The 13,733-nt window shown below is 33.3% G+C and overlaps 1 protein-coding gene across 1 annotated transcript; it reads left to right on the plus strand.

Annotated features, from left to right (window-relative positions):
• The first annotated feature begins 5 nt into the window (after nucleotides 1-5).
• LOC123709097 lies at nucleotides 6-13,716 on the plus strand. The gene is made up of 6 exons (XM_045660225.1): nucleotides 6-353; nucleotides 1,652-1,884; nucleotides 5,165-5,375; nucleotides 7,118-7,237; nucleotides 10,091-10,454; nucleotides 10,738-13,716. Exons 2-6 carry the CDS (start codon nucleotides 1,674-1,676, stop codon nucleotides 10,822-10,824), a joined length of 993 nt encoding a protein of 330 aa, XP_045516181.1. The 5' UTR covers nucleotides 6-353; nucleotides 1,652-1,673; the 3' UTR covers nucleotides 10,825-13,716.
• The last annotated feature ends 17 nt before the right edge of the window (nucleotides 13,717-13,733 follow it).

Here is a 13,733-nt window from a genome sequence, read left to right on the forward strand (position 1 = left end):
TACTCTCTTATAAATTACAATTCGTTGCTTAAAGCACTCTGTGATTGTGAACAAGTGAACGACTAAAATCGCTTCGCTTATTAGTAGTGCTTGGCTGAAATATTTTTAAGTGTATTTAATTCAATACTTGTATACTTGGAAATTCTATAATAATTTAGAATATTGTATATAAATTATTATAATAGTGAACGAACGTTAAATATGTGATATGTTTATTCAAGATTTAGAATTACAGCTGATGTTTTGTTTGTTATTACATTAAACATTTATCTTTCTATTCAATATTGTATTTCCTAAATCTGGAAAATTTCCGTCTTTTCAGTTAAAAGTAGGCCCATATTGCCATGACAACGGTAAGTCCTCTTATCTATATCTCCACTCGACGAGTGGTCTGTAGAATTAAGATTGAGAGGTCATTGTTCTTGACAAATCACTAATGAACCCTGCAGATATTAAATACAATTAATTAAGGCAAGGCTAGCAGTGGGCTGTGGGATGCATGCTATGTAATTTTTGACCCATTTCATGGGAGGAGTATGGCATGTCGCCAGGACTTTCGTCATAAATACAATTGTTGAATGGACGCGAGTGGCGAGGGCGAATGTAGTTTGTGATTGACGTATACAAAGACATCGAATTAGTTTATTTTGTTGCGATAAAGGTTGATTGAGCAAATTATAATAACCCATCATTTGAAGTGAGTAGTATGTTTTTGTTGTTTATAGGATGTGAGAACTTAATGTCTTTTTTTTTAATTTTTTAATACAATTAAATTGTACAAAAAATATTTTTATAATAATATATCTATGAATTTTGTCATAAATACTTTTCGTTAGTCAACTTTAAAATAAAGTATATGATAATCTTTAATAAATTTATGGTGAAAATTAAAATGCTGGTTACAGTTAGGATGAGTAATAGTAAAAGTGGGTTAGTTTACAATTAACATATTGAATCTTACATGTAGGGTTTCTTGAACTACATATTTATTGTCTCAACAATAAGCAAAATAAATGTTTGATGTTTTAATACAGGCTCATGTAACTTAGATCAATGCCTTTGTATGTTATCAAAGTATAATATCTTTACATATATCGCATTGATAAAAAAAATATTTATTATCTTAATTATTTATTATGATAATCACTTCAAACATAATTACATGAACGAATATAATAAAAAATTATTATTAATTATTTCTTTTAAACTAAATTAACAAAATGTTGTGATTATTGGCATTCCATTGTTCTTAGAGTAAACAATGAATTATGTTTATAAATTGTTTTCATACTCGAGAATCACCAACCTATATTTTTAAGTATATTTACCTATATACTTTGTTAACAGTATTCCAATTTAGTTTTGTTAGTACACAGTTTATTTTGAGATAAATGACTACATTAGTTAAGCAGAGATACTAGTAACATTTTAGAAAGTAATTTTTCATAAACTTTCATATAGAAGCCTATTGCTTGTATTACTTTTTAGGTCTATTATAATTACTTTTAATTTTTATAAGCTTTCTTGTTTCTTATGTTTATATCTTGTTGTTCTACATGATGACATTATAATTCAATTAGGCTTTACAACATTTTAGTTTTTACCTGTTTATTTAATAATTTCTTAGTATTGATTAATTACTCAATTTCAGGTGTTCTAACTATGAAGTGATCATGTCAAAAGTCCTGTCTGCATTGGGCGGTGCCCTCCCTGATGAGAGACCTTTACTCTCACTTCAAATTGTCGAAAGTGTTGCTAAGTGTCCAACAGGGTACTGGCCAGTGAGCAGGACATATGATGAGGATGCTGATGCTGGCCTTCTGCGCCAGACAGGCTTATTTGGAAAGAAGCCGAGTCATTACATATGCTTATCTAAATCAGAAGGTAATTTATTTAAAATGACAACACCTAGTGTACTCAGTCGAAAATGTCAATGGTTATTCTGAGTTTATGTAAAGACCTTGTGAATATTTATTTGATTGCACAATATCTAAAATATTTAAAAGCCCTTTCCTTTTTTTGCATCAAGTTCAACTAGTTTTGACGTCATTATATTGAAATTTTATCAGCATTACGCAATGATCTGTTGTGATATAGAACTCTAAACTATAACTTTTTTAATTACATTGAAACAGCTTTGCACAGTAAAATAACTTGTCAAAATTGCTTTCGCCAGTCACACTTAGTCAACTCGTAACTCTTACCTTGACTCATACTCTTACCATGCCCAGGCTTGGAACTGTTCTACATCTACTTCTACTGCTATAAAGCCATTTTTGCAATTTTTTAGATATATAATATTTAACATTGTTACAATGCGTTTATAAGTAATTTCATAATATCATACTCTCTTAAACGAAGTATTTATAACTTTATTATAGCAAGGTTATCAATTCTTGAAATAAGATATAAAACGCAAATATCTCCGAGAAGTCGCAATAGCGGTAGGATGTTTTGTTTTATATACAATCAAAATTGAGTAAGTGACAATTGGGTAAGCGAGAAAACACTATTTATGAGAGCATTTACACTTAACAGGGTCCCGTCATTTTGCTCTCCTAAAACTTCTATAAGTGAGACACATGAAACTTGTATAAGTGATAGTAATTTTTTATGCATTATTCTCTTTAAGTGACTGATAAATCTTTTGCTATTTATGAATTTTATTTAGTTGAAACCGAATGTGCGTCTGTTAGTGTTTTCTATATTTGCCGTATTTTTTAGGACCTTAATATGTTAGAAAGACCTCTTTAAGCTAGAAACTCGGGTTAGGGAGAAACGTCTATTAGAGAAAATAAGATCGCGTTCCCTTGAGCTCTTATTTATCCAGGAAAACAAATCTTGTTGGTATAATTTATCAAACTTTATATATAGAAAAAAAATTGACAGCTCTCGTAATTAGATTTATGTCGATTGATTGATTGCTCTATGGATATTATTCGACAATGTTGTAACGCAAGGACCTCGAAATAGGAGACGTACTTGATCAGCTGTCAAAGTCTAGACTCTAGTATTATTTTACTCACAACATAATCCCACTTAATGATTATTGTATCAATTTACGTCTTGTAAGAGGATTTGTAGTGAATGAAGTAGCTTTAGAAGCCTTTGAGTTTGATAATTCTAATTTTATGTAAGCTGATTAAGCGCTTTAGGAATCACAGTGGTTGTTACCGTGGGAACATAACGTAGGTTATGAGACTGATGAACGTGGGAATAATTTATCGGTGTTATGTCATGTGCAATGCATCTATGTGTTACATCATATATATTTTCATAAAACTTTTGCCGTTGAATATATCTCTGACAAGAGCGCAACGAGAGGCAGGTCATGGGGTTCATCTGTCTGGGGCCTGGCCAGTACCTTGTTTCATCGCAGATTTTGACGTGTGCTAGATCTGAGCTTGCTCTATGGTGTCGTTGGCGCCGCCCAGAAGTCCGGGTTTTGAAGAAAGTTACAAACAACAAGTATTAACTGCCTGTGTAAACCAGTATGATACTGAGTTCGGAATTCAGTCGAGCCACAACTGAACTTTATTGAAACCACCACTATGTGGAACCAGCTTTCCATCGAAGTATTTCCGAACCTAATTGACTTAGGATTTTTTAAGAAAATAGAGTTTAAATTTTTAAAATGCCGGCAACGCAAGAATCCACGGGCGGCGGCATCACTTAAGGTGAGCCTCCCAATTGCCTCGTTCTTCAAAAATAGACTTAAAAAAACGTGTACTGTCTTTAAAATTCTCCATAAAAGGTGTAACTCAGGTTCAAATACAATCAAATTAAAAGTAAAGAATGTAAATCATTCTCATCAGTTGAGAGTCGAGACGCGCCATGTTAAGGACGTCATTAATTTACTTATTGATTCGAAATGTTAGAACGTCTAGACTTGAGGCGGGAGATTGTTTCCTTTGTGAGCTAATCGAATAAGATTAAAAGGTCCCTATTGGAAGCGAAAATATTCCAAAATATGGTATGATCCATGTCAATAGAAAAGAATGTAGTAACTATACAATGTATAGACGTGACAAAAATATTCTTGATCAAGGATTCAAATTAGGAAATACAACGATCCACTTACGCTTTTTGTATTTCAATATTAATCCAATAGAACGCGAAAAAAATAATTAATGTGCATGTAATCCATAATGCAAGTGCTAATAAATAAATAATGTATTTATTTGCTCGTACATTGTGCTAGTACAATTGTGATAAAATTGTATTAGAAGGTTTATAAAAGTCGTATACAGAAATTGAATTATATTGAACGTAATGTAAAAATTCTTTGAACAGTACGTAACGTTTTAGACTCTTACATTTCTTCACTGTGAAATTTTATTATGTAAAAATTATGTTTTAATTTTTTTTTATTTCTAACCGGCTCCAATTGATTTCGTTATCAAGTGAAGTAAATCGTAAAATGGAGCGTTTAATCACTGACCGTGTCGGCCTTACCCTTGGTAATGAAATCAATCAGCACCAGTCAATCATAATTGCTGGCATTCATTGATTTAGTACGCTTTACGTATAATTAGATATAAATAAAAGTAAATGAAAAACTTTTTTATCCCAGAGAGGTTGTTAAAAGTGGAGCGCAGGTTGCGTTTTGAATATTTAATTAGTCTGAGGTTTACATTGTGCATATATAACGCATTTGTTTCAAATATCGGCCTTCGTTTGGCCCAAGAGTCCTCTTGGCGTCCGTGTTTTCTGTGAATTATTTTACATTATATTATAAATTATCCTACATAATTTAAACTAACAATTGAAGTTTATTTAAGGCAATTTTTGCCGCGCACCGCCACTATGTGGAACCAGGTATCGAAGTATTTCCGAATCAATTCGACTTAGGATCCTTTAAGAAAAGAACGTACCAATTCTTAAAAGGCCAACAACGCATTCGCGAGCCCTCGGGCATTATTGAGAATGTCCATCGCGGTATGACTTAATATTAGGTGAGCCTTCTGCCCGTTTGCGCCCTGTTCTATAAAAATAGTAAATTTTATAATATTCTAATAAAATAGTAAGTCCTCTATAAGTTTTTACTCGTCCAGTCTCAATAATTTTCTTCCTCAGAGTAACATCTGTTATTCAAATTACAGATCTATCTAATCTGTCTTATCTAGCTTGTCCTTTCCTTTTAGAAATATATTTCAATGTGCAGGTGTACCTGGGTACGTTATGGATGGGGTGGTAGTAGTGGGTGAGAGAGAAGCGACTCCAGCGGGGTACAGTGTAGCAGGGCGCGCTGGAAAACGACGGTTATGCACCCGAGTGTCAAGAGTAGTCTCTGCGCCGCATCCAGCTCCCACTGTGACTGATGTTATTGTTTGTTCGAGGATGCGGTCGGCACCACAGGGGTTTTTACTTGCCGGGTTAGTACATCCATTAAAGACTTTTTTTAGCTCACTAAGAATCACTAGTAAATCGGGTTATACAATCTTTATTTATGCTACAATTTACAGTTTTTTACACATGAAAGACACAAAATATTCTTGCTGTTTGTTTTCTATAATGGAGCTTTTATCTGAAGTCTGTAGGTCGGCATAACTTTTGGTGCAACCCATATTTCAATGAGATAGGATAAATTAGGCTTGACTGGTGTATTGAAGATATATTAGGGTTCCACAAAGCTTTATAAAATTCCAAGTTTTTCGTAGACTTTTTTCGATTGGCACAACATTTATGGTGTTTACTCTTTTTGGCGCTTAATATAACGTAGTATGCTTCCGCAGTATTGGACGTTAATAAGTTTTATCGAAACTCGTTCTTTTTTGTTCTCCTCCTTAGCCTTTTTACAATTCTTGTGCCCCATCCTATGTTAGATACAATAATTTTTGATTATAAAAATAAAATAAAATTGTACAAGTGAAACACTTAAATTATAGGTGTTTGAAAGAAATTACTAGGATATCGTTGTCGAAACACTGTAAGTATTTCTGAAAACATAATAAAAACCGAAATTTATTTTATTAAATTTTTGAATTGTTAAGGAAATGATCAAATTTTTGGGAAACATTTGTCTATATTGATTAAAACTGTATAACAGAAATAAAAGAATTACTGATATCGTCAGGCTATTTGAAAAGATTTTAAAAAGTATCTTTACTCATCAAAGGGTTCTTAAATATAAGTGTAGTCGACCTATATTGATCACTAAACTGACGTTTACAATTTATTTACTACAATTGTAAGTCGATTGCTAACATTTGTTTTGCGCTTCTTATTGTCGCTATATCATATACTTGCGCTAATTATTAACTAAAATATATACATATTTGTAACTTAACTAAAGTTGGTACATAACTACCATTTTAGATTATATTATGCATTTATAAGTGACTATAGATTCTATACAAGAGCAGGTTTGGCCTAGAGGCTTCAGCATCCCTGAGGTCGTAGGTTCGATCCCCGGCTGTGGACCAATGGATTTTCTTTCTATGTGCGCATTTAGCATTAGCTCGAACGGCGAAGGAAAACATCGTGAGGAAACCGGCTTGCCTTAGACCCAAAATGTCTACGGCGAGCATCAGGCACAGAAGGCTGATCACCTACTTGCCTATTCGATTAACAAATGATCATGAAACAGATACAGAATCTGAGGCCCAGACCTAAAAATGTTGTAGTGCCATTCATTATTATTATTATTATAGATTCTATACTAACTGTTATTTTTGATTTTGTTAAGTATTGGCTTTAAAATGTACAATATTGAATTCATAATTTTTAAAACCCGCAAAAACGATTCTAGCAAGATAGCGTCGCACCAGTCAGTATGATGAAACATACATGTAAATTGTAAACACGTGAACGAATGTCTAGTTTACGTCATAATTATAATTCATAAAATATTACACATATATTTCGAAAACAGTTTCCGACGAATTATACTTTAAAACAGTATTGAATTAGGCGAGATGTATTATTTACGAAATCAATAAACATTGATAATACACACACATAAACATTATGAATACTTTATTTTGCACAGTGTACCTACAAATAAATCAAATTAATATCGATTCGGAAATCGTATCCTGGAACATAACACCTACATCCTCATTTGACCGCAGATGTCCTTGCTCTGATCGAACTATAATATACTAATTGTTTTTAGCGAAATAAATGGCAAAGTAGTGTGCTATAAGGTTAGTGGGGGGAGTGGCGAGACATCACCCACGCATCACGCGGAGTATGAAAATGTAATTTCAAATAACACACCCGAAGCTAACAGGAGGTAAGCCGTTATATATAATAAAAGTGATGTAAATAGGCAGTCTTGCTGCTAACAATTGTTTAACAATACATATATTATGTCCCTTTGAAATTGCAAATTTGTAAAATTATTCATAGAGCGGCCGGATTTAGAGGTTCTGGAGGCCTCGGGTCAAGTCAAATGATATTTTTTTCCAGTCGAGTTTTTCAATCAATAATTTATTGTGAAACCAAGTGGATTCTTTGAGTATTTAACAAATATATATGAATAGTTTTTAACTAGTCGGAATTTAAGTCGTTAGTCTTAATTTTGTGCAGGCACAGTTGCCCTGCTCTAAATCCGGCCCTGATTCATACTGGAAACTAACATTGTGTCTGGGAATCAAACTTATCTAAGGTTCTCTTCCGAGTTATACGCAGTATGCGTTAAGTCATGGAGGCCCTATATGTTACCATTAACTAAATTCCTATAAATGTATGTTTCGTCATCATGGGCCGAGTCTTAGATTTAGGGTTTATGATTATTGAAAGTTTTTACATAGAAATTCTTCTTTTTTTTAATGTTTATTTTTCTCTCACAACTTTACATAAAACAGGTATAAACGTGTTTCAGTAAGGCGTGTAAAAATTATTCTATCGATTTCGATTTCATCTTGTTTTATAAATTTTCTCCATCCAAAGCCAATGTAATAATTTTTAAGTTTATCGTGTTGATAAATACGCAGCCATTTGATAATTTAGAGATTCTTTGACCCTCGTGTTGGCATAATAAAAATACAGTCTTGAATATTATATATTTGTTTTGCAGTGTGTCGACATTTGAACAATTTAAATTGCTGTGGAATGGATGTTCAGGGTACTGATTATTTTCGTAACTTATGATGCCTGATTTTTAACTGTATTTGTTTTGTGTTAATAATGTATTAAAACTAACATTTTCATTTAAAAAATCGGAGCTTTTGAGTCATTTTCAAGAAAAACAAAAGTCATGAGTTTTGACAACTCTTCTGTTTTAATAAACCTACCCTAAACATTCTAAATAACTAAACTAGTAAATAACTACTAGATTTTAATAATAAAAATATTCTTGGAAATTGAAAAAATAATTATTATTAGTACGTAATTTATCACTATTTATACATATATTGTTAAAGTTACCGCAAATAAAAACATCATTTTAGGTATATAAATATGCGCTATAGTTTGCGACTGTAAATAGTTATAGGTACGTTTTCGCGATGATAGTTTTGAATTACTTGAACTTTTTGGCCACTTTAATCACGATGTTCTCCTCTTTGGTAAGGAATTCCAAATTCAAATTTGTACAGCTATTTACTCATGTATTTGTGCTTCGATGACCGTCATTCATTTGTTTTTTTCTTCTGTTTTTTTCTGTTTGCGTCACTAATTTTACAAAATGGAAAACTTAAAGTATCGCATTATTTACGAGTACGAGTTCCGCCGTGGCACTAGTGCTGCGGAAACGACTCGAAGGGTGAATGATGTGTATGGCGGTCATGTTGCAAAAGAAAACACAGTTCGTTTTTGGTTCCAACGTCTTCGTTCTGGAAATTTCGACCTGCAGAACAAGCCCCGTGGACGGCCTGAGACCCAAGTTGATAATGAAGTATTGAAGGCTATTGTGGAAGCGGATCCATCGCAAACCACGTCCGAGTTAGCTGCAGGCTGCGGTGTTAGTGATAAAACTGTTTTAATTCACTTGAAGCTAATTGGGAAGATTAAAAAGCTTGAAAGGTGGGTACCTCCCGAATTGACTGAAGCAAACCGTCAAACGCGCGTCGACTGCTGCGTTACATTACTGAACCGGCACAATAATGAAGGTATTTTAAACCGAATCATTACCTGTGATGAAAAATGGATTCTTTACGATAATCGGAAGCCAATCCAATGGTTGGATCCTGGCCAGCCAGCCAAATCCTACCCCAAGCGAAAATTAACCCCAAAAAAGTTACTTATAAGCGTTTGGTGGACTAGTGCCGGTATTGTTCATTACAGTTTTCTCAAATCTGGCCAGACTATTTCGGCTGATGTCTATTGTCAGCAATTGCAAACCATGATAGAATAGCTAGCGGTTAAACAACCTAGGCTGGTCAATCGCTCCACGCCACTGCTACTTCACGACAACGCAGTGTGTGGTCTAACAGCACAGTGTGTGGCACAACAGACGGCTACCAAATTAGAAGAGCTTCAATTGGAATGTCTAAGACATCCTCCGTACTCCCCGGACCTTGCTCCAACATATTACCATTTTTTTTTCGAAATTTGGACAACTTCTTGCAAGGGAAAAAATTTAACTCTGATGGGGCAATCCAAATTGCCTTCACAGATTTTATTGATTCCCGTCCGACTGTTTTTTTTAGTAAAGGGATCAATGAACTACCTATCAGATGGCAAAAATGCATAGAAAACAATGGTTCATACTTTGATTAATTAAATATATTATATTTAAAAATATTCGACTTTTTGTTCCTCCCATACAAAACGCCAATTTCATATGTAAGGACCTAATATTATGCATGTGATTGTGCCGTTTTTGTTTGTTATGTTTTGTTTGACTTCGACTTGAGGTTCTGTACCTTGAGAGTAAGCCGCAAACATTAGGTCTACGGGGGTTTGACAAAATCATTTTTGGACAGGCTTCATTGACGCACGCAAAACAAATTTGTATGAAAACAGTCACACAGTGAAAGCGTGAGTTAACGTCATTCCCATACAGATAAGCGTTAGTGGGTCGAGCCTATCGAAAAGTAATTTGTCTCAATATTAAAAGAACCACAGCCCCATTGGAACTAGGAGTACTGGCGCTGATTTTATATAAGAGATATTATAAATGTTGCCAATATAATCTTTCCAGGTTACGACAAGTTCCTGAACGCCCACCAAAGCTATCACCGCTCGTGTCAGACCTCAACAATTTGAATCTAAAATCTCCTACAACGTACCCAAAAATCGAGGAATTCACAAGCGATCACGATTACGAAGCCCTTAGTCCGTCATATAACATCAAACCAGTGAGACCGGCGCCTCGGCCTCCGAATAAGTCTCCGATCCCCCACAGTAGCCCTGGGCCTTTGTCCCCGGGGCCTCATGGGAGGAAAAAGGGCCCGGCGCCTTTGCCAAAAGCCTCGAATTATCAGACCCTCGGTGGTTATAATGGATTAGAGGGCGTTCCGTTTGTACTGAATTCGAAGCTACGTGGTTTACCGAGGCATACTTTGGTAAGTGTGTATACAAATTACCTCATTTTATTTTCAAATTCAATTTGGCAGCCAATTTTTGTTATTTCGATAATTAGAAAACTATTCCAAAGGATCCGTAAATTTCCATAACATTTTAATACCGTTACGGAATCGGTGATGGGGAGATAATGTTAGAAAGAGACAAAGTATAAGAAAATACGATGGAACGAGATAATACGAGCTGGGAACATCGTCAATCTAAAATAACCAAATAATTATGATTGCTCTAATATGTAGTCTTATAGATGTTCTTTTATTCCAGAACCAGTTCCCAGTGATAAAGAAACGAAGTGGTTTTGACTTGGACCGTGATTATTCCTATGCATTCACCGTGGAGCGACAAACGTGAATAACTATTTTAAATGAAATACTTTTTTGGATTACGTGCTAAGGGCCCGCTTATTCAATGGTTAACGGACGTCTTGGTTTTCCAAGAAATAAAATTCCTTACTCTTTTTTTACGAGACTTTAATGAGAGGAAATGTTGCATGATGTAGACGTGTATCACAATTTCAGTTTCGTACGTACGTACGTACGACTACAACGTTCGTAGCAAGCATGGTCGTTGGTTGAATATTAACTACTCGTAAACCGTATTTTCTTGAGGACTAATATGCGAAAGGTTTTCTATACAGGACTTTTCAACAGATATGATATTTAATTTAAATACATATTACTTAAATAATACTTTACGAAGCTCTTATGTGCGGAATACCAGTTAGTTATTGCTACGGATAGTATATATAGAGAGCGCGTTAGTACGGTGAATCTACGCATTATGAAAATAATTGTATGTCTCGAACCTTTAATTATGGTATAGGTATTTTTAAAATGCAATACTCAAGGGTACGTACGTTAAGGGTAATACGTTTTCTGTATATATTTCTTCCCTTTTGGGATAGCAAGTTTATTATGTAATTTTATTATTTTAAATGTTTGTGGTTTATTAAAGTATAGAATACAAATCATTTACAAAAATGATTACATATGAAATTATTGAATTTGTACGATTGCCTGTTTTAAATATTAACGTATGATATTTTTTAATGTTATTATTTATTTTTATTGCATGAAATGTTGTCGACATTTAGCGCCGTTACTCTGTAACTTTGGTTAAGATTGCTGCATGAGTGCTACGGATCGTGGTTTGGAAGTTACAGAGTAGCTAATAGTTTATGAGGGTAGTGACGTCAATTATGTTTAACGCCATCTAGCGAGCGTGGATGGTACTTTATACTTACGTGGCTCGATCGTTAAATTGAAGACTTTTAACACTCATGAAATAGCCGTATCATTAAATCATGGAGTGATATTTCGAACGTTTAAAATCCATATATCCATGGGCTGCGATGACTGACATTTTTGGGCGTCTTCCTATTATATAAAAACAAAATAAAGGCGCTTCTACCAATAATATGTACGGAACAAGTTTATAATTTGATTTTATATACAGTTGATTAATTCATTACTTGGACTTAATTAATGACTTAAAAAATAATTGCAATTTTACACGTCAACAATTTTACGATTCAGCCACGTGTTATATACAAAGCTGCATAAATTGGTTTCAGTGAATTTGTAATTGCGGGGTCCATGTATTGTGATGTGAGGTTAAAGACTGAAACGGAGCTTTTCGAAGCAAAATATATAAAGAAAGTTCAATTGCAGTTTTAACTAAAGTAATTTCTCTCTTTTTATCAAAGCGAAAACACAATTCGGCAGAAAGAGAATATTCGTTTTTATGAAGAAGGGGTTTGAGGTTTGAGATTATTATATGATTCTTTCCCCTATGTATGCTATTTATTAAGTATGTATTTTTATTTTTTCTGTTTCCATGCCTTCATTGTATATATTAATAGTATTCAACTGTGCCAATAATTTTGATAAAGTTCAATTTTACGTATAATTCGTAAGTAATACGACGCAAATTACCAGGCACAGAGCCAGTCAATTTTTACCTAGTCAAATAAGTACTAAGTCATAGAGAATGGAGATAGCCTGTGGTAAATATATAGACAAAACATCTGTGCTTCACACTTCATTTACAAAAATATTTATTTCTTTTTTTAAAACTCCTTTGGTCTGTCAATAATTTAGGCAGTTGTAAGATGTTGATGCGCGTCCTTTAAGAAGTATGTGCCTTAATTTAAATTCGATAGAATAGTAATGGTTAACAAAATGGCGTCGGTATTACATTAGCAATTTGAAACATTTTTACGTCCGACGGCAACATGAAATGAAATGAAAATTACAGCTGGTGAGAGCTATAGTCTAATTACTGGTATTATTCAAATCAATTGTATTGAAGAGCCTATTCCATCAAGGTGTCTATATTTTTTTAGTTCATTAATAAAACGGTTCTATTCTCTATGTCTATGCAATCAGAATGCTATTAGTGACAAATTATGTTGGTTAATATACAAATTAAATCATGTTAACCTCTAGTTAGATTATTAGGTGGATAACAATTTAAATATATTTAGAACTTAGTAAGTACTATATATGTAAGATCTGGCCCCTCTTATGTCGCTCAATCAATTGCATGTACTAAAACGATGAATTTATTTTTCGTACATATATTTGGCTAATATGCTTTTATATAGCAGTAGTATTTGACATATCTATCATAATTATAGCATTGCCGTGTTATGGTGCACATTATATAAGACATATACAAAATAGCTGAATTATCCAATGACGGGTTGTGAATACATTGCCCAAAATATTCATTTTTATCTGTGCTATGTAAATTTGTCAATTTTGTAAATATCGTATAGAATAATTTGCACGTAACTTTCTTTTTAGATGATGTAAGGTTTAATATTTTTTAAAATTTGATTGTAGTTTTTTTTCAATGTTGAAATAGGCAAATTACAAGGAATTTATATTTTGTTAATAGCAATACTATTAATCGATCGATCCCTAGATATTCCAATGACAGGAATAGCCAACAGTATTGCCATCCTTGCCGATTAGAATAGAATACTTAATCTATTGTTTGTATAGAGATTCTCAAAGTTATTGTTATGTCCTAATCTTTGCAATCGTTTTATGACGGATATTCATATTTAATAAAACTAATTTTTGTTTAATCTAGCAACGTCTTATTGTTACACAAATATAACAAGAATACCTTAAATTGTAAATAATTTCCTTAAAGTATATGGTAATTAGAAAATACGCTTCTATACATTTGTATCTCATTTGTTTAGTAATTACGAAATATAAATTATTGAATTTGTGTTGTGTTTGATGTTT

The sequence above is a fragment of the Pieris brassicae genome, chromosome 1 (assembly GCF_905147105.1).
Source record: "Pieris brassicae chromosome 1, ilPieBrab1.1, whole genome shotgun sequence".
In the NCBI taxonomy this organism is placed as follows: Eukaryota; Metazoa; Arthropoda; class Insecta; order Lepidoptera; family Pieridae; genus Pieris; species Pieris brassicae.